The sequence below is a fragment of the Eumetopias jubatus genome, unplaced genomic scaffold (genome assembly GCF_037043125.1).
Source record: "Eumetopias jubatus isolate StellerSeaLion01/CBP00866 unplaced genomic scaffold, mEumJub1_p1.0 scaffold_12, whole genome shotgun sequence".
Classification (NCBI taxonomy): domain Eukaryota; kingdom Metazoa; phylum Chordata; class Mammalia; order Carnivora; family Otariidae; genus Eumetopias; species Eumetopias jubatus.
The window spans coordinates 47,939,102-47,961,531 of record NW_028274818.1 but is presented as its reverse complement, the minus strand read 5'-3'; the positions used below and the strand labels follow the sequence as shown (position 1 = coordinate 47,961,531).

The 22,430-nt window shown below is 38.3% G+C and overlaps 1 protein-coding gene and 2 pseudogenes across 1 annotated transcript in view; 1 reads left to right on the top strand and 2 right to left on the bottom strand.

Annotated features, from left to right (window-relative positions):
- Positions 1 to 22,430, top strand: part of AXDND1 (axonemal dynein light chain domain containing 1) — a 98,249-nt gene that overhangs the window by 14,030 nt on the left and 61,789 nt on the right. Inside the window, exons 8-11 of the mRNA XM_028121530.2 lie at positions 659 to 761; positions 2,067 to 2,188; positions 18,779 to 18,919; positions 19,598 to 19,702. Of these exons, the coding sequence (XP_027977331.2) occupies positions 659 to 761; positions 2,067 to 2,188; positions 18,779 to 18,919; positions 19,598 to 19,702 (471 nt within the window). The remainder of the gene's footprint in view (positions 1 to 658; positions 762 to 2,066; positions 2,189 to 18,778; positions 18,920 to 19,597; positions 19,703 to 22,430) is intronic.
- On the bottom strand, positions 8,153 to 10,311 carry LOC114222843 (inosine triphosphate pyrophosphatase-like; annotated as a pseudogene).
- Positions 10,425 to 11,490, bottom strand: LOC114222842 (small ribosomal subunit protein mS35 pseudogene; annotated as a pseudogene).

Genomic DNA, 22,430 nt, shown 5'->3' with positions numbered 1-22,430 from the left:
TCTTCTTAACAAATTTTTAAGTTTTCAATACAGTATCATTCAGTCTAGGCACAAGGTTGTACAGCAGATTGTTTTGCTACAGTCTTTTTTTTTTTTCTTCTTATCTCTCCATTGTCCCTTTTCTTCACTTACATTGTGAAGTAACCAATATTAACAGCTTGGTATTTATCTCTCCATATTTCTTCTATGTTCTTACAATCCTGCACACTAGGTGTATAGAATTTTAGGAAGGAAGCATTATTTTATTTACAAAGAGGATCATACTATTTACATTTTCCTTTTTCTTTTTTTAAAAATTTTATTACTGCTATAATCCACTGGATCAGTACATACAGGGCTAATGCTTTAAAATACCATTAATATTCCATGGGCACCTGGGTGGCTCTGTCCATTGGGCAACCTCTTGGTTTCATTCAAGTCATGATCTTCGGGTCCTGGGATTGAGCCCTAGGTTGGGCTCCACACTCAGTGGGGAGTCTGCTGGGGCTTCTCTCCCTCTCCCTCTGCCCTTCCTCCTCCAGCTCGTTCTCTCTAAAATAATAAAAAAAAATACCATTAATATTCCATAGTATATACATTTTGTATGTATTATTTTTGTCATTTGAGGATAACCTGTTACAACATTTAATTACATAAGTCTGTCACCTTAATCTTTTAGGAAACCTAATAAAAGAGTAGAAGTGGTCCAGCTTAATGATGTGATGGATGCTATGCTAGAGAGGGCTGGTGTGGAAAATCAGGAATATACAGGGCCAACCAAGGTAATTGCAAAGATCAATGTAACCTAGTGGTTGAGAGCATGCATTCTGGAGCCAGAATGTCTGGATTGGAATCCTGGCCCTGCCATTTATTAGCTAGTGACCTTGGGCAACTCACTTAATGTATTTGTGCCTCAATTTACTCATCTTTAAGTTAGAGGTAATAATCATACCTACCTCATAGGGTTGTTGTGGAGATTAAATGACATATGAATATAAAGGGCTTAGAATAGTGCTGGGTATGTAGCAAACACTGTATAATTGTTGGTATTATTATTACCGTATTTCATTGACTATAAGGTACCATTGATTATAAGACCTTTATTATTTTATGTACCACTAAAAAACACTGCCAATTAAACCATGCTTTCTTACCTCTTAAAATTTTTATTTTATTAATGAAAAAGCTCTTTAAACCTTACAGAGATACAGATATTTTTCTTTATGAGGGCTTTTCCTCTTTTGTTTTGTAAATTTTTATTTTTACAGAATTTGAAACTTAAAGACAAGTTCGGTATAAGGCATTCCTATGTAAGCTTTACCCAGATTCACTAATAGTTTACATTGTGCCCTACTTGATTTATCATTCTCTCTTCCTCTTTACATACATATCTCTATATGTATAGTTTTTCCTAACCATTTTACAGTAAGCTGGTGACATCATGCCTCTTTATCACCAAACATTACAGGGCATGTTTCCTATGGATAAGGATATTCTCTTATATATCCATAATACATTTATCAAAATCAGGAAATTTAACATTGATGTGTTGGTATTACCTGTTCATATTCAGATTTCAAATTTTATCAGTTGTACCTGTAGTGGTTTTTATAGCTCTTGTTCCCACTGTTTCAGGATCCCAGGATCACAGAGTGCTTTTGTGTGTCATGTTCCTTTAGACAACTATATTCTGAAACAGTTCCTGTTTTTCTTGACATTGATATTTGGAAGAGCATATGCCAGTTATTCTGTAGAATGTTCCTCAATTTTGGTTTGTCTGATGTGTACTCATGATTAGATTCAGGTTATGTATTTTTGGCGGGGATGATATAGAAGTGATACTGTGACCTTCTCAGTGCATCATGTAAAGAGGTACATGATTAAACATACTTTTAAAAATATATTATATTTTTATATTTTAAAAATAATATATCATTTTTGTAGATATATTTATAAAGAAAAATATAAGTGAAATAAATTATCAAGGCATTTCTAAAACATTCACATTCGGAGTATTTACTTCCTAAAATGGTTTTTTACTGATAAGACAGTAATAAATACTGATGATATTCCTTATCTTCTGCCAGATGCACAAACTACTGCATATATTGAGGAAGGAACAGACCATTTACAATACAGTATTTCATGAACTTATTCGACAAGTCAGTGTGGATTGTGCAGATAGAGGAGAACTACTGTCCAAAATCAGGTTAGAGCTGTTACCGGAATATCCGGTTTGAGTTTTATAGTACAATTATGTTTATATCTGCTTTTGAGAAGATCACAAAAGTTCCCTTCTCTATTCTATTGATAATAAGGAACTGTATTGCATTTCTATTTTCTATAGTAAAAATATAATAGTTGAGAACTTCCTTAAGATGATTTCTGTTGAGATGTTTGACACATATTCTTTTTTTTTTTTGAGATTTATTTATTTTGGGGGGGAGGGGCAGAGGGAGAGGGAGAGAGAGAATCTCAAGCAGACTGTGTGCTAAGTGCAGAGGTTGATGTGGGTCTCGATCCCACAAACCTGAGATAGTGACCTGAGCTGAAATCAAGAGTCTGATGCTTAACCAGCTGTGCCACCCAAGGGCCCCGGCACCATATTCTTTTATGATTGGGAGTGAAGTGCTATGTGAATTACTAGAAAATGTATAGATTCTGGAGACAGACTGATCTGGTTTCAAATCAACATCTAGATGTATGATCTTGGCAAAAGTGTGAGCCTTAGTTTTCTCATCTGTAGATGCAGATAATAACTACTGTGAAAAATTTTATTTGTCCATTTGTTCATTCATCAGTCAGTGATGTCTATTGAGTGTCTATTCTGTGTCAAGCATTAAGAGGCTTCACAGGATTGTGGTGAGGTTAAATGAGAGCACAGAGGTAGATGGTCAATACATATAATTATTATAGATGATCATGATAAATACTATTATAACTATAATGTTTCTGAATGACTGTGGTACTTTACAAAACCTGGAAGGAATAGTGGAATTAGAATATTGGGTTCAAATTACATATCTGCAGATTACTTGCCATGGAACCACAGGAAAATTATTAGATCTTTCTGAATGTGTTTCTCCTGAATGAGAATAAATAATATAAATTTGCCTTATTTGCCCACTGTCTGACTTAGAAGCTGAGTCTTCCTATCTGATGGTGCTGAGAAATGAGGAGCAAAGCCGTTAATAAGATACTTTTCAAGATTAGATACTAAGGAGTCAGTTCTTGGAACACCTCAGGAGTTGGAGAATGCAAATTAGAAGGAGGATAGGGACAACTGAAGTCTGAGTTGTCAATCTAAGAACAGAACTGGGAGGGACAGATGAGAAAGCATAGCAAAAGAGCTAGATGACTAATGGTGGATCCAGACTTTCCCACTTATGAGGAGTAGAGGTGAGTGGGACTCTTCCAGCTGATTTCAGGAGTTAGCTTCTAGGGGCCAAAATAGGGTGGGGTCCAATCCCAAAAGTCTAGACAGAAAGAGACAGGCAGGCAAGTCAAAGCTGAAATCCTTTAAGAAAAGTTGAGTCACCATGGTCACAAAAATACTAACTCCAAGGTACCAGAGACAGGATCTCAGTAGGGCATCAAAGCCAAGGACTTAGAATAGGGTAAAGTTGGGAATTAAAAATGTAAAGTAGCTGATGGAGTGCCTGGCTGGCTCAGTCAGTAGAACATGTGATTCTTGATCTTGGGGTAGTGAGTTCAAGTCCCACTTTGGGCATGGAGCTTACTTTAAGTAAATATATACATACATACGTAAATAGAAAGTATACATGAGTGTGGAATATTCTTTAAAAAAAAAGAATACAAAGTAGGTGAGAATAAGCAATGAGCTTTTAGACTGATTGCTGCAAACATTCATGATGTGTCTATGGAATGGTGAAACATTCACTAGGTTCAGAATAATCTAGTGGTCAGCATTTTGTTGCGGTAGGAGATCTTTTGAAGGTCTAGGGCCTACCTTCGATGCGGAAGGTTGTCCTGAGTTTGGTATCTTAAAGAGTTTTCCCTGCTTCACAAGATTGTTGTGAAGATCCAATAGAGGTCCCCAGGAAATGGTAACGCCATGCATGCCTTGGAAATACTTGAGATCAGCCTGTGACTTCTTCTCTCTGTTTGCATGTTACTGTAGCTTTCTGCTTCTGGTCTCATTGAGTGCTTCCTGATCTGCTTGTGTGTGTCCCTGCTTTTCACGCTACTGCCCCTGAGGCCTGTTGCAGCAGAAGGAAGTTTTCTATTGTGTATTTTTTTTTTTAAGATTTTATTTATTTATTTGCCAGAGAGAGAGAAAGAACTAGCACAAGCAGGGGGAGCAGGAGGCAGAGGGAGAAGCAGGTTCCCGCTGAGCAGGGAGCCCAATGTGGGGCTCGATCCCAGGACCCTGGAATCAGACCTGAGCCGAAGGCAGACACTTAATCGACTGAGCCACCCAGGCACCCCAGAAGGAAGTTTCATATGCAACAGGGTTTCATAATAACACTTTTTCATAGGAGGAGGAATAACTGCCAGAGTGGATATGAGCTGAACAAGATTCTCAAATTACAAAGAAATAGGGATGCTGTTGTAATCTTTTTAGTTGACGCTATAAATATCTTTGGAAGCAGCAGGCACCTGACATTTTTTCAGTTGTTGTTATTTTTATTTTTTACAATATTTTACTATGGGAATTTCCAAATATCTGTAAAAATGGAAATTATTTTATTTTAAAAAATTTATTTAAGATTTTTTAATTTATTATTTATTTATTTATTTGACAGAGAGAGACACAGCAGAGGGGGAACACAAGCAGGGGGCATGGGAGAGGGAGAAGCAGGCTTCCTGTGGAGCAGGGAGCCCAATGTGGGGCTCGGTCCCAGGACCCTGGGATCATGACCTGAGCCGAAGGCAGACGCTTAATGACTGAGCCACCCAGGTTCCCCGATTTATTTATTTATTTTTATTGACAGAGAGAGAGCGTGAGCAGGGGGAGGGGCAGAGGGAGAGGGAGAGAATCCTCAAGCAGATTTTGTGTTGAGCACGGATCCCAACACGGGCTCATCCGAGCTGAAATCAAGAGTTGGTCACTTAATTGACTGAGCCACCCGGATGCCCCAAAATGGAAATAATTTTAATGTGAATGCACACATACCTACTATCTAGATTCTGCCATTAACATTTTACTTTATTTGCTTTATCACTTGTCTCTCCATCTAGCCATCCCTCTATCTATCCAGCAATTTCATATACTTCAAAGTAAATTGCTGACCTCAGTGCATTTCCCTCTAAATACTTTGTCATGTTTTTCATTAACTAGACAGAGTTCATTATTTATTTGCCTTTTTTTCCATTTTGAGTAAAATTTACATGTATCGAGAAACACAAATCTTGTTTGCCTTTATTGACTTTTGACAAATACGAACTCTTAACAAGATATAGAGGATTACCATCATTCCACAAAGTTCCCTAATGCTCTTTCCCAGTAAATGCCCATCCCCACTTCTCCAGGAGTTTTGACTTCTTTCCCTCTTAGATTAGTTTCACCTATTTAGGAATTTCATATAAATGGGATCATGTAGCATATATCAGTAGACCCTTGAACAACATGGGTTTGAACTGCACAGGTTCACTTATAGCAGATTCTTTACAGTTCAGTACTGTAAGTGTATTTTCTCTTCCTTTTGATTTTCTTAATATCTTTTCTCTAGCTTACCATTTTGTAAGAATACAGTATATAATACACTACTTTGCTCCTAGTTTTTTACCTATTCACTTTTTTAAAAATGTGCTCATCTGACTTTCTTTTATTTATTTTTAAAGATTTATTTGTTTATTTTAGAGAGAGAGAGGACATATGTGAGTGGGGGGAGGGGCAGAGGGAGAGGTACAAGCTGACTTCCCCTTGAGCAGGGAGCTGGACTTAGGGCTTGATCCCAGGGCCCTGAGATCATGACCTGAACTGAAATCAAGAGTCAGAGCTCAACTGACCGAGCCACCCAGACGCCCCTGACTTTCTTTTAAAAGATAAAAGGTTCTTTTTAAGAATAGTTTTAAATTTACAGAATTGAACAGATAATAGAGAGTTTCCATTTATCCCCCCTTCTCCGTATATAGTTTCTTTCATTATTAACATCTGGTATTAATGTGGTATAATTGTTATAATTAATGAAACAATATTGATATACTGAAGTCCATAGGTTACATTATGGTTTATTTTTTGTGTTTTATTGTTCTATGGGTTTTGACAAATGCATATCTTTCAGTCATAAAAAGGAATGAAGTACTAATACCTGATATAACATGGATGAACTTTGGGGCGCCTGGGTGGCTCAGTTGGTTAAGTGACTGCCTTTGGCTCAGGTCATGATCCTGGAGTCCCGGGATCGAGTCCCACGTCAGGCTCCCTGCTCAGCAGGGAGTCTGCTTTTCTCTCTGACTCTCCCCCCTCTCATGCTCTCTCTTTCTCATTCTCTCTCTCAAATAAATAAATAAATAAAATCTTTAAGAAAAATAACATGGATGAACTTTGAAAACATGCTAAGTGAAAGAAGCTAGTCACAAAAGGTCACAATATTGTAATATGAAATTTCCAGAAGAGGCACAGCCAGACAGAAAGTAGATTAGTAGTTGCCAGGGCCTGGGAGACAGAGAAATGAAGAGTGATTGCTAATAGGAACCATCAAGGATTTTTTTTTTTTTGGGGGGGGGTAATGAGAAAATACTCTGGAGTGAGATAGTGCTAATAGTTGTACAACTTTCTTGAATATACTAAACAGTATTATATACTTTAAAGGGTGAATGTTATGACATGTAAATTATATCTCAATAAAAAATTATAAAGTGTTCACAGTCATTTCATCATTGTGATTCCTCATTTGCACATAGTCCTTTGTGTATCAAATTTCACATACTAAAAAAAACCAGCTACTTTATATAAATATAATCTGCTTTTCTATAACTTTACCCACTACTCCTCATTTTGTACTATGAAAATACTCAGAATAACTTGGTTCTTTCTTTTACCTTATAGCTATTTAAATATTTGAAAATAGCCATTTTTGTGTTCCCTCTTATGCATTCCCTTATCCAGGCTAAATATCCCCAGTTCTTTTAAGTTTTCTTGGTGAAATATACTATATGTGGAAAGCACACTAATTAGTCAATGTTGATTTCGTGCAGTATCACCACCATTACAATGTTATACAGAACATTCATGGCCCTGAACCCCCCCACGCATCACCTGTTCATCCGTCCTCCATTCCCATTCCCTCAAGCCCTCAGCAACCTCTGATCATTCTACTGTCTATACTTCTTTCTTTTCCAGAATGTGATACAGTTGGGATCATACAGCATGTAGTCTTTTCAGACTAGTTGCTTTACTCACACCTCATTTTTAACTGCTGAAATGTTTTCTGACCATTATCCTGTAGAATTCCCTAAGTTGTGAGCATCATATCATTGCTTTTGAGCAATTTGATTATGGTACCCCTTGGTGTAATTTTCTTCATGTTTCTTGTGCTTGGTGTTCATCAAGGTTTTTGGATTTGTGAGTTTATATTTTTCATCAAATATGGGAATTGATGGGATCACTGATGCTTTGAACATTTTTCTTATTTTTAAAATCTTTTTCTGTTCATTTTGGATAGTTTCTATTGCTCTATCTTCAAGTTCACTAATCTCTTCTTCTGCAGTATCTAATCTGCTTTTAATCCTATCCAGTGATGTTCAACTCAGATATTGTAGTTTTCATCTCTAAAAGCTCAATTTGGGTCTTTTCAAAAATATCTTCCATGTTTCTACTTAACAATGCAAACATATAGAATATAGTTATAATTTTTTCCCCCAAAGCTGATACATCCATTTTATATTGGAAGCGAGTGCTTTCAGTATTTTTATTTGCTGCATTTTAAAAACATCTAGGGCTATTTGTGTGGTCTTCCCAAACCCTCAATCCTGCCATGGCCAGTTTAACATCCAAGGTCCTTTCAGGATTCCAAGCCAGGAAGCTGTGGGAGGGATACTTGAATCCTCAAGGGCATGACAATGGTGTCCCTTGCCTAAAGTTTCTCCAAGCAGAGCCAACTGCTCCTCCAAACAGGGCTGGTGAGGCTGTCTTAACACCCCTAGGAAGTGGTAATCCTTAAGGCAATACTTGGAGGAGAGCCTCGCTGATGGCGAAGGTTTCGGGCTAGTCTTCCCCAGATTCCTAGCCAGGACAATCATCACTGGCTACCAGAAGAGTCAGGCTGCAAAAGTGTTTTTCTAGCTCAATCAGGGCCTGGAAATGATGGGAGATGGCATTCTTCTCAGCTATGGGCATCTTTACATATGCCTGCTCATATCCATCAGTCTGAAAGCAGAGGTCCCAGCCAAAGTTCTAGAAGCCTTGGGGCACCCCGATCTGGACCCTGAACAGGGGCACTAGCTTGCTAGGGTCCCTGTGCTGAGCACAAATGTGCAGAGCACACAGGCAAGTCTGTCCTAAACCCAGCCAGGAGCTGGTAGAGACCTTCAGGCTTTAACTTCTCCAAAAACTACTTTATGTAGGGGCCAGGGAGGCTCCCAAGGGCATTGAAGCACAGATAGGTGTCCTCCAGCAGTACAGGCCCCTGTACCTGGCAAGCTGTTTCCTGACACTTCTGTATGGAAATCTCATCAGGCTCTCCCTGGATCTCTGGCAGATCAATTTTCTATGCCACCAAAGTTCATGGAAACTTATTTCCTAGAATCTGAATGACCTCCTCCAGGTTTTAATGTCCGTGTCTATTAATTCTAACATTTATGCCAGTTCTGGGTCAGTGTTTTTCTCCTCGTATGTGTTTCCTGACTTCTTTGCATGCCTGATAAATTTGACTGGATGGCAGACATTGAGAATTTTAGCTTACTGGATGCTATGTATTTTTCTATTTCTAAAAATATTCTTGAACTTTGATCTGGAACATGATTAAGCTACTTGAAAATAATGTGATCCTTTTGGGCCTTTAGGCGGGACCAGAACAGTGCTTAATTTAGGGCTAATTATTTCTGAATACTTAGACAAGAGTTTTCTTTGTACTATATCCAATGACCCATGAATTGTAAGTTTTTCCATTCTGACTAGTTGGAAGCAGCACTATTTTGAGCCACATGTGAGTGCTGGGTGCTCTTAGCTATTGATCCTTTCAGCTGGCTCCTTCCCTGGCTTCAGATAGTTTCTTCACATTGATGCCCTGATCATTACTTACCTGAATACACGAGAAGGACCCTCTGCAGACCTGCAGGGGATCTTTCTGCACAGCTCTTTTCTCTCTGGTACCCTGTCTTCTTTCCTTTCCCTAGACTCTTAGCTCTGTCTCCTTAACTCAGGGAATCCACTGGGCTTCTCCCGGGTTTCTTTGTCCTTGTGCTTTGGCCTTTCAAGTCCAAAACTTGGAGCAATCATAGGGCTTACTTTATATACTTCTGGTCTCTCAGTGATTACTTTCTTTCATTGCCTTATATCCAGTGTCTTGAAAATTTTTGTGTCACACGTGTCTTGAAAATTGTTCCATGTACTTTGTCTTTTTGTTGTTGTTATTGTTGTTATTTAATGCAGGAGAGTACATTTAGTTCCTCTGGATTTCTTTTTATTTTTCCTGTACCTGTATCTATACCACAATGCTATATATAGATTAATGTCCTTGATAAGTTTTGGAAAATTATCAATGGTGATAAATGTCTGTTTTCCATTTTCTCTTTCTGGAACTCTGATTAGATTTATATTAGACATTGTCATCCTATGCTTTTTGTCTCTTAATCTCTTTTTCCTCATTTCCATCTCCTTGTCTCTGTGCTGCATTCTGGGTAGTTTTTTTGAAGACAATAATCTCTTTAGCTGGGGCGCCTGGGTGGCTCAATTGGTTAAGCGACTGCCTTCAGCTCAGGTCATGATCCCAGGGTCCTGGGATCGAGCCCTGCATGGGGCTCCCTGCTCGGCTGGAAGCCTGCTTCTCCCTCTCCCACTCCCCCTGCTTGTGTTCCCTCTCATGCTGTCTCTCTCTCTCTCTCTCTCTCTCTCTCTGTCAATTAAATAAATAAATAAATAAAAATCTTAAAAAAAAATAATCTCTTTAGCTGCATCTATTCTAAAACCCATCTTTTGAGTTTTATAATTCAGTAATTATAGTTCCCACCTTTGAGTTTTCTGTTGGTTTGTTTCCATATCTGTCTTATCATAGTTACTATGCTTTTTATTGCTTATTCATTTATAGATTCAGTCTTTCATTTCTCATACATTTTGTGCATAGTTTTGTATTTTAAATCTCATACTTCTAATATATGAAGACTATTAGTGTCTAAAATTACTGTTTGTTGTTTCTTCTGAGTCATTTGTGATGATTATTTATTTATTTATTGGCAAATTTTTCAAATTTATATAAAATGAGATAATGATTACAGATATATCATAAAATTAACAAATCAAGGAGATTTTTCTAAACAAATCACATTAGATTTAATAGTTTCTTTACTGATTCTTTGTACTGAGAAAGGGTATTTTCATTTTCCTCCTCTTTCTTAAGACTAACAACAGACTTTTTGTATTCTTCAACTTCTTTTGTAGCAAGGCGCTCTTCTTTATTTACTTCCAGATTTTTCTCAGCAGCTTTCATTTGGAGAAGTGTTTCCAGGATACTTTTTTCAGAGGAGCTATTGTTCCATACATACTCTTCCATGTCTGCTTCAGTCTTATCTTTCTCCCATTCTTTGGTTTTCCAAGACTCATGGTATAAAACTGTTAGCAGATACATTGCATAATCATAATTCTGTTTCTTTAAAGGGCACCCTTAAGGTTACTACTTGTGCTTTGGGGTTTCGAATAGATGGTCCAGCTGAAACATAATCAGTTGTGTCAATTTCAATGGGAAAAAGCTTCTCGCATTTCTCATCACTGTCCAGTGCAGCTGGCCACTCAGTGCAGAAATCTTTAAGAGCTTCACAGTGCTTTTTAATTGCTACAAGAGTTAAATGCAGAAAATTGGGTATCTTTAAAAGTTCTAGATTTCCCTCCTTTGCCATGGGCACCCCCCTTTTTACTGGATAACCCATTCGAATGGGAAGAGGTACAGGAGAGGGTTTAAATGGTGCTGCAACAGGATAAACACTAGGCCAATCTTGGTCAATGGTCATTTTCTCAGTGCCTTTCTTCTCAGTGGTCTTTCATATCTGGATGTTCTGTCTGCTGTACGCGGGCTTGGTATTGCAGAGCGGGTGGCCAGAGACACGGAGGTACAGAAGGCACGCAGGGTCCTGGCCCCCGGTTGCAGGGCCAGCCACGTGGGGGAGCGTGGCGGCCGCCGTGGCTGCGAAGACGGCAAGCCGGATGGGACATGCGCAGTTTGGAGTCCGGGGCGGGTCTGTGTGATGATTTATTTAGATGAGTATTTTGCAGTATTTGCTTTTATAGGTAACATTTGGCTAATCTTAATCATGAAATCCTCAGGTTGTAAATCATGGATGCTCTCTGAAGAGAGGATTTACATTTTCTTCATTCTGGAATCCTGGCTTCATGCAGTAGTCCAGTACTCAGATCTCCTACTTTGAAGCTGGTCCAAGGCTTAGTCTTGGACCCAGTGTTGGTATTTTTTTTTTTTTTTAAGATTTTATTTATTGGGCGCCTGGGTGGCTCAGTCAGTTAAGCATCTGCCTTTGGCTCAGGTCATGATTCTAGGGTCCTGGGATCAAGCCCCACATTGGGCTCCTTGCTTGGTGGGGAGCCTGCTTCTCCGTCTCCCGCTGCCCCTGCTGTGCTCTCTCTCTGTCAAATATTTATTTGTACTTTTGTACAAATATTTGTACTCCGTACAAATTTTTTTTTTTAAAGATTTTATTCATTCATTTGACAGAGAGAGAGATAGTGAGAGCAGAAACACAAGCAGGGGGGGCCAGGACCCCAGGACCCCAGGACCCCAGGATCATGACCTGAGCCGAAGGCAGACGCTTAAGGACTGAGCCACCCAGGCGCCCCCTCTCTGTACAAATATTTATTTGACAGAGACAGCACAAGTGGGGGTGGGAGGGGCAGAGAGAGAGGGAGAGGGAGAAACAGACTCCCTGCTGAGCAGGGAGCCGGATGCGGGGCTTGATCCCAGGACCCTGGGATCATGACCTGAGCTGAAGGCAGCTTAACCGACTGAGCTACCCAGGTGCCCCTCAGTGTTGGTCTTTTTAAAAAATTTATTTATTTTTAATTGAAGTATAGTTGACAATATTATATTAGTGTCAGATGTACAACAACAGTGATTTGACACTATGTACATTATGAGATATTCTCCATGATAAGTCACCATAAAGTTAATACAATATTTTTGACTATATTCCCTGCGCTGTACTTTACATCCTCATGACTTATTTATTGTATAACTGGGAGTTTATACCTCTTAGTCCCCTTCAACTGTTTTGCCTAGCCCTTTACACCTTCCCCTCTGGCAACCATCAATTTGTTCTCTGTATTTATGAGTCTGTTTCTGTTTTCTTTGTTTTGTTTTTTAGATTCTACACATAAGTGAAGTCAAATGGTATTTGTCTTTCTCTGATTTATGTCACTTAGCATCATACCCTTTAGGTCTAGTCATATCACAAATAGCAAGATTTCCTTTTTTTATTGACTGAATAATATTCTGTTGTATCCATTCATTTATTGATGGATACTTAGGTTGCTTCTATATTTTGGTTATTATAAATAGTGCTGCGATAAGCATAGGAGCGCATATATCTTTTCAAATTAGTGTTTGCATGTTCTTCAGGTAAATACTCAGAAGTGGAATTACTAGATCATCTGGTATTTTTATTTTTAATTTTTTGAGGAACCTCCATATTATTTTCATAGTGCTGCACCAATTTACATTCTCACCAACAGTGCACGAGGGTTCCTTTTTCTCCACATCCACATCAACACTTGTTATTTTGGGTCTTTTTGATTTTAGCCATTCTGACAGGTATGAAGTGATATCTCATTGTGGTTTTGATGTGCATTTCCCTGATGATTTAGTGATGTTGAACATCTTTTCATGTGTTTGTTGATCATCTGTATGTATTTTTTGGAAAAGGTTTTATTCATGTCTTCTGCCCATTTTTATTTATTTTACTTATTTATTTTTTACTTTTTAAATTTTTTTTTAAAGATTTCTTTATTTATTTGAGAGAGCAAGAATGAGAGAGAGAGAGTACATGAGAGGAGGGGAGGGTCAGAGGGAGAAGCAGGCTCCTCACTGAGCAGGGAGCCCGATGCGGGACTCGATCCCGGGACTCTGGGATCATGACCTGAGCCGGAGGCAGTCGCTTAACCAACTGACCACCATTTATTTATTTTTAAAGATTTATTTATTTGAGAGAGAGAGCACATGCTAGCACATGAGCAGGGAGGGGAGGGAGAAGCTGGCTCCCTGAGAGCAGGGAGCCTGATGCAGGGCTGGATTCCAGGACCCTGGGATTATGACCTGAACTGAAGGCAGATGCTTTACTGACTGAGCCACCCAGGCACCCCTTCTGCCCATTTTGAAATCAGATTATTTTATTGGTGTTAAGTTGTATGATTTCTCTATATATTTTGGATAATAGCTCCTTATTGGGTATGTCATTTGCAAGTATCTCCAATTGAGTAGATTGTCTTTTGTTTCATTGATGGTTTCTGTCACTGTGCAAAAGCTTTTTATTTTGGTATAGTCCCACTTGTTTATTTTTGCTTTTGTTGCCTTTTCTGAAGAGATAGATCCAAACAAATATTGCTAAGACTGATGTCAGAGAGATTATGGCCTATTTTTGTTTTTTAGGAGTTTTGTGGTTTTAGGGCTCATATTTAAGTCTTTAATCCATTTTGACTTTATTTTTCTATATGGTATAAGAAAGTGGTCTACTTTCATTCCTTTGCTTATGTTTGTCCAGTTTTCTCAATACTATTTATCAAAGAGACTGTCTTTTCCCCATTGTATAATTTTGCTTCCTTTGTCATAGATTAATTGACTATATAAATGTGGGTTTATTTCTGGGCTCTCTGTTTTATTCCATTGATCTATGTGTCTATTTTTGTGCTAGTACCACACTGTTCTGATCACCAACGAATTGTAGTATAGTTTGAAATCTGGGAATGTGATACCTTCAGCTTTGTTCTCCTTTCTCAAGATTGCTTTGGCTATTCAGGGTCCTCCAAGGTTCCATATGAATTTAGGATTATTCTAGTTCTGTAAAAAACATTGTTAGCATTTTTAAAAAGATTTTATTTATTTATTTGACAGACACAGCGAGAAAGGTAACACAAACAGGGAGAGTGGGAGAGGGAGAAGCAGGCTCCGCTGAGCAGGGAGCCCAACGTGGGGCTCAATCCCAGGACCCTGGGATCATGACCTGAGCTGAAGGCAGATGCCTAACGACTTAGCCACCCAGCCAACCCAACAGGAGCCCCTGTTGTTAGTATTTTGATAGAGATTTCATTGAACCTGTAGCTTGCTTTGGGCAGTATGGACATTTTTTTTTTTTAAAGGTTTTATTTATTTATTTGACAGAGAAAGACACAGTGAGAGAGGGAACACAAGCAGGAGGAGTGGGAGAGGGAGAAGCAGACCTCCTGCCAAGGAGGGAGCCCAATGTGGGGCTCGATCCCAGGACCTGGGATCATTACCTGAGCCGAAGGCAGACACCCAAAGACTGAGCCACCCAGGAGCCCCAGTATGGACATTTTAATGATATTAATTCTTCCAATCCATGAGCAGGGTATATCTTTCAATTTGTTTATGTTACCTTTAATTTCTTTCATCAGTATCTTGTAGTTTTCAGAGTATACATCTTCCACCTCCTTGGTAAAATTTATTCCTAGGTATTTTATTATTTTTGGTGCAATTGTAAATGGGATCGTTTTCTTAATTTCTCTTTCTGCTAGTTTATTAGTATATAAAAACAACATATTTCTGTATATTAATTTTATATCCTGCAAATTTACTGAATTCATTTATTCTGACTTTTTTGGTGGAGTCTTTAGGGTTTTCTATATATAGTATTATGTCATCTGCAAATAGTTTTATTTCTTCCTTACTAATTTGGTTGCCTTTTATTTTTGTTTCTTGTCTGATTGCTGTGGCTAGGACTTCTAGTACTGTGTTGAATAAAAGTGGCAAGAGTAAACACACTTGTCTTGTTACTGATCTTAAAGAAAAGCTTTCACCTTTTCACCACTGAGTATATTAGCTGTGGGTTTGTCACAGATAGCCATTATTATATTGAGTTTTGTTCCCTCTATATCACTTTGTTGAGAGTTTTTATCATAAATGGATGTTGAATTTGCCAAATGATTTTTCTGCATTTAATGAGATGACCATATGATTTTTATTCTCCATTTTGTTAATGTGGTATATCACACTGATTTGTGGATATTGACCCATCCTTGCATCCCTGGAATAAATTGCACTTGATTGTGGTGAATGATCCTTTAAATGTATTATTGAATTCAGTTTGCTAATATTTTGTTGAGGATTTTTGCATCTGTGTTCATTAGGGATATTGGCTTCTAATTTTCTTTTCTTTTATCTTCTTTTCTTTTCCTCCCTTCCCTTCCCTTCCCTTCCCTTCCCTTCTTTTGTGGTGTCTTTGGTTTTGCTATCAGGGTAGTGCTGTCCTTATAGAATGAATTTGAAACAATTCTTCCTTTTCTGTTTTTTGGAATAGTTTGAGAATAGATATTAAGTCTTCTTTAAATGTTTGGTAGAATTTACATTTGTAGCAGTCAGGTCCTGACTTCTGTTGGTTTTGAGAGTTTTTTGTTTATTGATTCAATTTAATTACTAGTAATTCATCTGTTTAGATTTTCTATTTCTTCCTGATTCATTCTGGGAAGATTGTATGTTTCTAGGAATTTATCCATTTCTTCTAGGTTGTTGAATTTGTTGGTAAATAAATTGCTGTATCCCCTTTATCATTATGTAATGCTATTTTTGTCTCTTGTTATGTTTGTTGTTCTAAAGTCTATTTTGTGTGATATAATTATTGCTACCCCAGGTTTTTTATTTCCATTTGCATGGAATATGGTTTTCTATCCCTTCACTCATTTTGCATATGTCTTTATATTTGAAGTGAGTCTCTTGTAGGCAGCATATAGGAGTCTTACTTATTTTTATCCATTTAATCACCTATGTCTTTTGACCTTTAGTCCATTTACATTTAAATTAATTATTGATAAGTTTATACTTATTGCAATTTTGTTGATTGTTTCTGGTTCTTTTTTTTTTATATTTTATTTATTTATTTGTCAGAATGAGAGAGTGAGAGAGGCAGGCAGAGGGAGAAGCAGATTCCCTGCTGAGCAAGGAGCCCGATATGGGACTCAATCCCAGGACCCTGGGATCATGACCCGAGCCAAAGGCAGACGCTTAACCAACTGAGCCACCCAGGCATCCCGGTTCTTTGTTTTCTTAAGATTTTATTTTTATTTCCATACTTAACATGAGGCTTGAACTTACAACCCCAAGATCAAGAGTTGCATTCTTACTGACTGAGCCAGCCGGGCACCCCTCTTGGTTCTTTTTATATTCTTCTCTTTCCCTTTCTTTGGCGATTTGATGATTTTTTTTAGTATTATGCTTGGATTCCTTTCTCTTTATGATTTCTTGTGTATTTGTTATAGGTTTTGGTTTGTGGTTATCATGAGGTTTATCTGTAATACCCTATGTATTTAACAGTCTATTTATTTATTTATTTATGAGAGAGTGTGCATGTGCATCTGTGCAGGGGAGGGGCAGAGGGAGAGGGAGAGAGAGAATCTTAAGCAGGCTTCATGCCCAGCACAGAGCCTGACATGGGGCTCGATCTCATGACCCTGAGATCATGACCTGTGGTTACCATGAGTTTACATATAACACCCTTTGTATTTAACCGTCTGATTTATTTATTTATTTATTTGAGAGAGAGCACGTGCCATGCATGAGAGCAGGGGCAGGGCAGGAGTCACTCTGGAGGAGTGTCTGTCCTAGCTGAGGCTACCTGCTGTGTATTACAGGACACTAGAGGCTTTGGAAGACACAGTTGCCAGGGTGGGCAGGTTGGGCAGGATGGGTCTGCAAGGGGATGCTGGGATGGGTCCATAGGTGCAGACAAGGTAAATGGAGAGTGTCAGAACTGGCATCCACCAGTGTTAGGCCATCTAGGCTGAAGGAAGGCAAAAAAAAAAAAAAAAAAAAAAAAAGTGCTTACCAGCACTTTTTTTCCTGGAGAAATTTCCTATAGATCCCTGTCCCTCCATCACACACCCTAAAATTTGTCAGTAAATCTCCTTCACTCGAGCCCAGGTGCTTTTCAAACTGCTGCCTTTGTGTTGGGTCTCAGAGTGAGGGATACTGTGTGGCAGCCCTTTAAGAACAGAATCTCAGTTCCTATAACCCTCTGGCTCTCCTGGAGTAAGCCCTGCTGATTTTCAAAGCCAGATGTTATGGGAGCTCATCTTCCCAGTGCAGATCCCCAGGCAAGGGTTGCCCAGGGTGGGGCTTGAACCCCTTGCTCTTCAGTGTGGAACCTCCACACCTGTGATATCCCTCCCGCGGGTGGGTCTCTGCATCAGGGGGTTTAGTTCTTTTTTTTTTTTTTAAAGATTTATTTATTTATTTGAGAGAGTGAGAATGAGAGAGAGAGAGAGAGAGAGCACATGAGAGGGGGGAGGGTCAGAGGGAGAAGCAGACTTCCCGCTGAGCAGGGAGCCTGATGTGGGACTCGATCCCGGGACTTAGTATATTGTATCTTATTTATTGTTTTTGTTTGTCGCCCCTAGAGACTTCTGTTTTTTTCCTGGAAGCCCAATAATGCTTCAGAAAGTATGCTCTGTCATGGATCTAGTTGTTGTAATAAGAAGACCCTTCAGAGTATTTTGTCCTTGTATTTCCAGGAGGGAAGTCTTAAAGAATTGATACTTCCTAGTGTATGAACTACATACCGAACTGATAAACTCTCTGTAATTCTAGGCGTTTAAGCAAGGGCTGGATAATTCTTTCTGTTATGGGTGAGAGATTAAACTAAATGACCAGGGGCACCTGGGTGGCTCAGATGGTTAAGCGTCTGCCTTCGGCTCAGGTCATGATCCCAGGGTCCTGGGATCCAGCCCCATGTCAGGCTCCCTCCTCAGCGGGGAGCCTGCTTCTCCCTCTCCCAATGCCTGCAGCTCCCCCTGCTTGCACTCTCTCTCTAACAAATAAATAAATAAAATCTTAAAAAAAAAAAACAAGAGTAATCGACCATTCCAACTCAAAGATATTATAATTCAGTGGTCTCAGGCTTAGGATATAACACCAAGATCAATTTTAATACAAATAAAGGCTGCTCAGTATGGTATTCGTAATTTATCATTTGTGATCATTTCCAAATATTTGGTTTTATTCAGACTGAAAGAAATGACTTCTTTGAATTTAGGGTCTTTATTCATTTTTGAACAGTTGGTGTCTTTTTGGGTTTAAACAACTTGAGAAAAGTGGATTTATTCATGAATTCAACTACTTATAAAAAATCCCATTCTATATAAATACGTAAGACATGGTTTCTATCCTCATAGAATTTATAATTTAGAAGAAGAAATAAAAGAAGTCCTCATTTTGTTTTACATCTCAAACATTACATTTCAAATGATTATGACTCTGGTTAAAATCCTCCACAGTTCATTTGTTTGTGTGAGCATGGCAGGAATATACATATTAGTTCCCTTTCTTTTCCTATCTTGTTCTTCCTGCATCTATTTCTTTCCCTAACATTACTTTTTCTTTCATATATTTTCTCGCTCTTTTTTCCTTTTCTTTTTTTGCATGATAACCTTGTTTTCTTTCTCATGCAGAGAGCGGTATGTACAAATGCTTGACCAAATTGCACGGCAGATGATTGATTTCTACAAAGACTTGGTAACTCAGCGAATGATGGACCAGCGCATTTTAGAAGAACTGTACAATTTTAAGAATGTTATTGAAGAACTGACCAGGTAAAATCTGTGATTATCTTAAACACAAAACACAAGTCAAAACCGTGACTCTAAAGAGAATAAAAAACAGGAAAAGTAGAATGGTTAAAAGTGAGGACTCTTTTTCTTTTTGGGGGTTTAGGAAGAGACAGAAAGGACTGGGTTACACACGTTAACACAAAACTAGGGCTCTGTGTGTGTTTGATAGGGAAGCGATTGCTATTCTCCTTCTAGGACTGAGATGTTGATCTTAGTCATGTTTACAGAGTAGTGGCATGATTATGGATGTTAAGGTTTAAATCCCAAAGAGGGTAAGTGTTACATAGCAGTCAAGGTTAGTGATCCTCTAATCTGTGCCAAGAAGATTCGTGGCAAGAATGAAGAGGGTAAGGTAGGCATGTCAGAGGGTAGGACATAGCAGCCTGGTGGCCTTGCCTGTTAGCATCTGCCTTCTCTCTATTCGAGAGGATTTCTCACATCATCTTTCTGCCCTTTCTAGCCAACCAGATTCCATTGCCAAGCCTGATGGAATTCCATCCAAATGGACACTAGATTTCTTGATTTGGCTTATAAAGTATAAAAACTAGGAAGAGATTTACACATAACTGAGAAGATTCCTGAGTATAAATCGGATTTTCTGGGTAGAAACTTTTTGGAACTCTTCAACTATGAATATAAAATTTCTTTGCTTTATTTCAGGGAGCTGTGTCTGGTTCGGGCTCATGATATGAAATTAACAAAGGAAGCAGAGAAAGCCCACAAGGATTTGGCACAAGCTCTTTTAGATGCTGAAAAGAATGCTAGGTGAGTTACCAGATGTTAGCCATTATGTCATACATGCTTCACACCTTATTTGAAGAAACAAAATTTTATAGAAACATTTGAAGTTTTTTATTACAACAGTGCCTGTAGGAGTTAATATAGGTACAAGAAACTTTTAATAAACATATTTAGTAACTCCTCCTGGCACTGTTTAATACACATCTCATTAATGTCTTCTTTTTTTTTTTAAGATTTTATTTATTTATTTGAGAGAGAGAGAATGAGAGATAGAGAGCACGAGAGGGAAGAGGGTCAGAGGGAGAAGCAGACTCCCCGCGGAGCAGGGAGCCCGATGTGGGACTCGATCCCAGGACTCCAGGATCATGACCTGAGCCGAAGGCAGTCGCTTAACCAACTGAGCCACCCAGGCACCCTCATTAATGTCTTCTTGTGTGAATTTTCCAGGGGTGTATCCCTAGAAGTGGAGTTACTGGGTCATAGGCTATGCATGGCCTTGTCTTCCCAGCATGTTGCCAAATGCTCTACAAAGTAGTCGTACCAGTATATACTCTCATCAGTGTATGAGATTTCCCTTTTGTCCATATCTTTTATCAGTCTGATGGGTATGAAAAGGTATCTGGTTTTTGTTTGTGTTTTCCTAATTAGTAGTGTGAGTCTAGTTCTTTTTTAGATTTTAATAAATCTACTACAGTCCTAATGTTTTTATCCTATTTTAAGGGTTAGCAAACTTTTCCTGTAAAGGGTCAGGTGGTGAGATATGGTTTCTGATGCAACTATCAGTCAACTCTGCCTTCGTAATGTGTGCTACTATAGTGTAAAAGCAGGCAAGGGCAATACCAGAACATGGCTGTGTTCCAATAAAACTTTATTTATTGACACTGAAATTTGAAGGTATGAAAATTTTCATGTGTCACAAAATATTGTTATCCTATTGCTTTTTTAACCATTAAAAATATAAAAAGTAAAATATGTAAAAAACTAAAAATCTAAAATTCTTAGCTTGTGTTCTATACAAAACACAAGTGGTGGGTTGTAAACCCACAGGCTGTAATTTGTTGACCTTTATCCTGTTTCATTTTCGGTTAGAGTTCTGATTACTAGGAGCTCTTGGGTATATATCAAATGATATATCTGATTGTATTTTTAATTTTTCTTATTGATTAAAAATCATATACTATCATAGAAGCATTATATGTGCCTTGTAAGTAGAAAATACAAACAAGCAAAAATGAATTAAAAATATCCGTTTGACCACTCATAGATTACTGCTATATATGCCTTAGTGTATATCCTTTTTTCCTATGTATATATGCACACATGCATTGTTTTAAATTGTACTGTATACACTGTTATACAGCCTGTTTTTTTTTTTTCCAGTCAATAGTCTCTACCTATTTCAGTAAAGTTTCACTTCACAAATTACCCAGGTCATATTCAGATTTTCCCAATTATTCCCAAAATGTATTTTACATTGGGTTGTCCAAACCAGTATCCAATCTAGGGCCGCATATTGTACCTTGTTTTATGATCCTTTTAATTCAGCATAGTCTTCTGCTTTTTAAAAAAAATGTGTTGAAGAGTAACTATTTTTTTAAAATGTCAAGAAAAACACAAATGTATACAAAATCTAAATTCAGAGATACATTCCTACTTTTATTCGAATGAGAAGGGTACCTTGATCATTTTCTGTGCACTGAATATACTGCTGTTTTCTGTAGATGATTCACCCTTCTTGTCTTAGCAGAAAACTATTCTATACTTTGTCTTCTATCCTCATTCCTCTAATAGTATCTCTCCATCCTTTTTCTGAGCTGATGAGCTTGCTTTCTAAAAAGTAGAAGCAAACGCAAGAGAACTCCAGCTCTCACCCCTAAATCTACCCACCCGCCTGCATCTGTGCTCGTCTGATACTCATTCCCGTCTTTTACTGTGGACCAATTGTCTCTTTCTTTCTGAGGCCAATCTTCCCATTTGTATACTATTCCATCACCTCATACCTACTCAAGTTATTTTCAGCAAATATTCCCTCTTTCTCCCATATCATTAATTTTTCCCTCTTTTCCTGATTAGTCCCATTAGTATACAAGTATGTTGTAAGTACTCCCATCTCAAAAACAACAGCCAAAAAACAAAAGACTCCTAAGTCTCCTAGGACCACATGCGTATCCCCTTCTAGCTATGGCCCCATTTCCTCCCCGCCCCTGCTGCTTATAGTAATCTTCAAAAAGTTGTCATATTCAGTGTCTACTCCTGGTCCTCTCTTTGTCACTTGAACCCACTCCAATCAGGCTTTCAGTACCCCCACCCCACCAAAGTGCACTTGTCAAAGTCACCAGTGACTTTCATGTTGCTAAATCTAAAGGTTGCTTCTCAATTCTCCTTTAACTTGACTTACCCGCAGCATTTATCAGAACTCATCACTTGCTCTTGCATGAAGCAATGTCTTTCAGTATATCACACTCTCTTAGTTTCCTCCTCCTTTACTATCTGCTCTTTCTTACTGATATCCCTTGCAGATTCCTTTTCATTTCACCAATTTCTAAATGGTAGAGTGTGCATTCCATGGATCTTTTCTGTATCTATATTCACTGACTAAATCTCTTGTTTCCTGGCTTTCAATGTCATCAACCTGTATACTCTCAGCTCACAAATATGTATCTACGCCCTTCTCCACAAATTTGTACGCCCAGTTTCAATCTTCTTTTTGAATTCCAGACTTACATATTCCACGGCCTCAACACTTCTACTT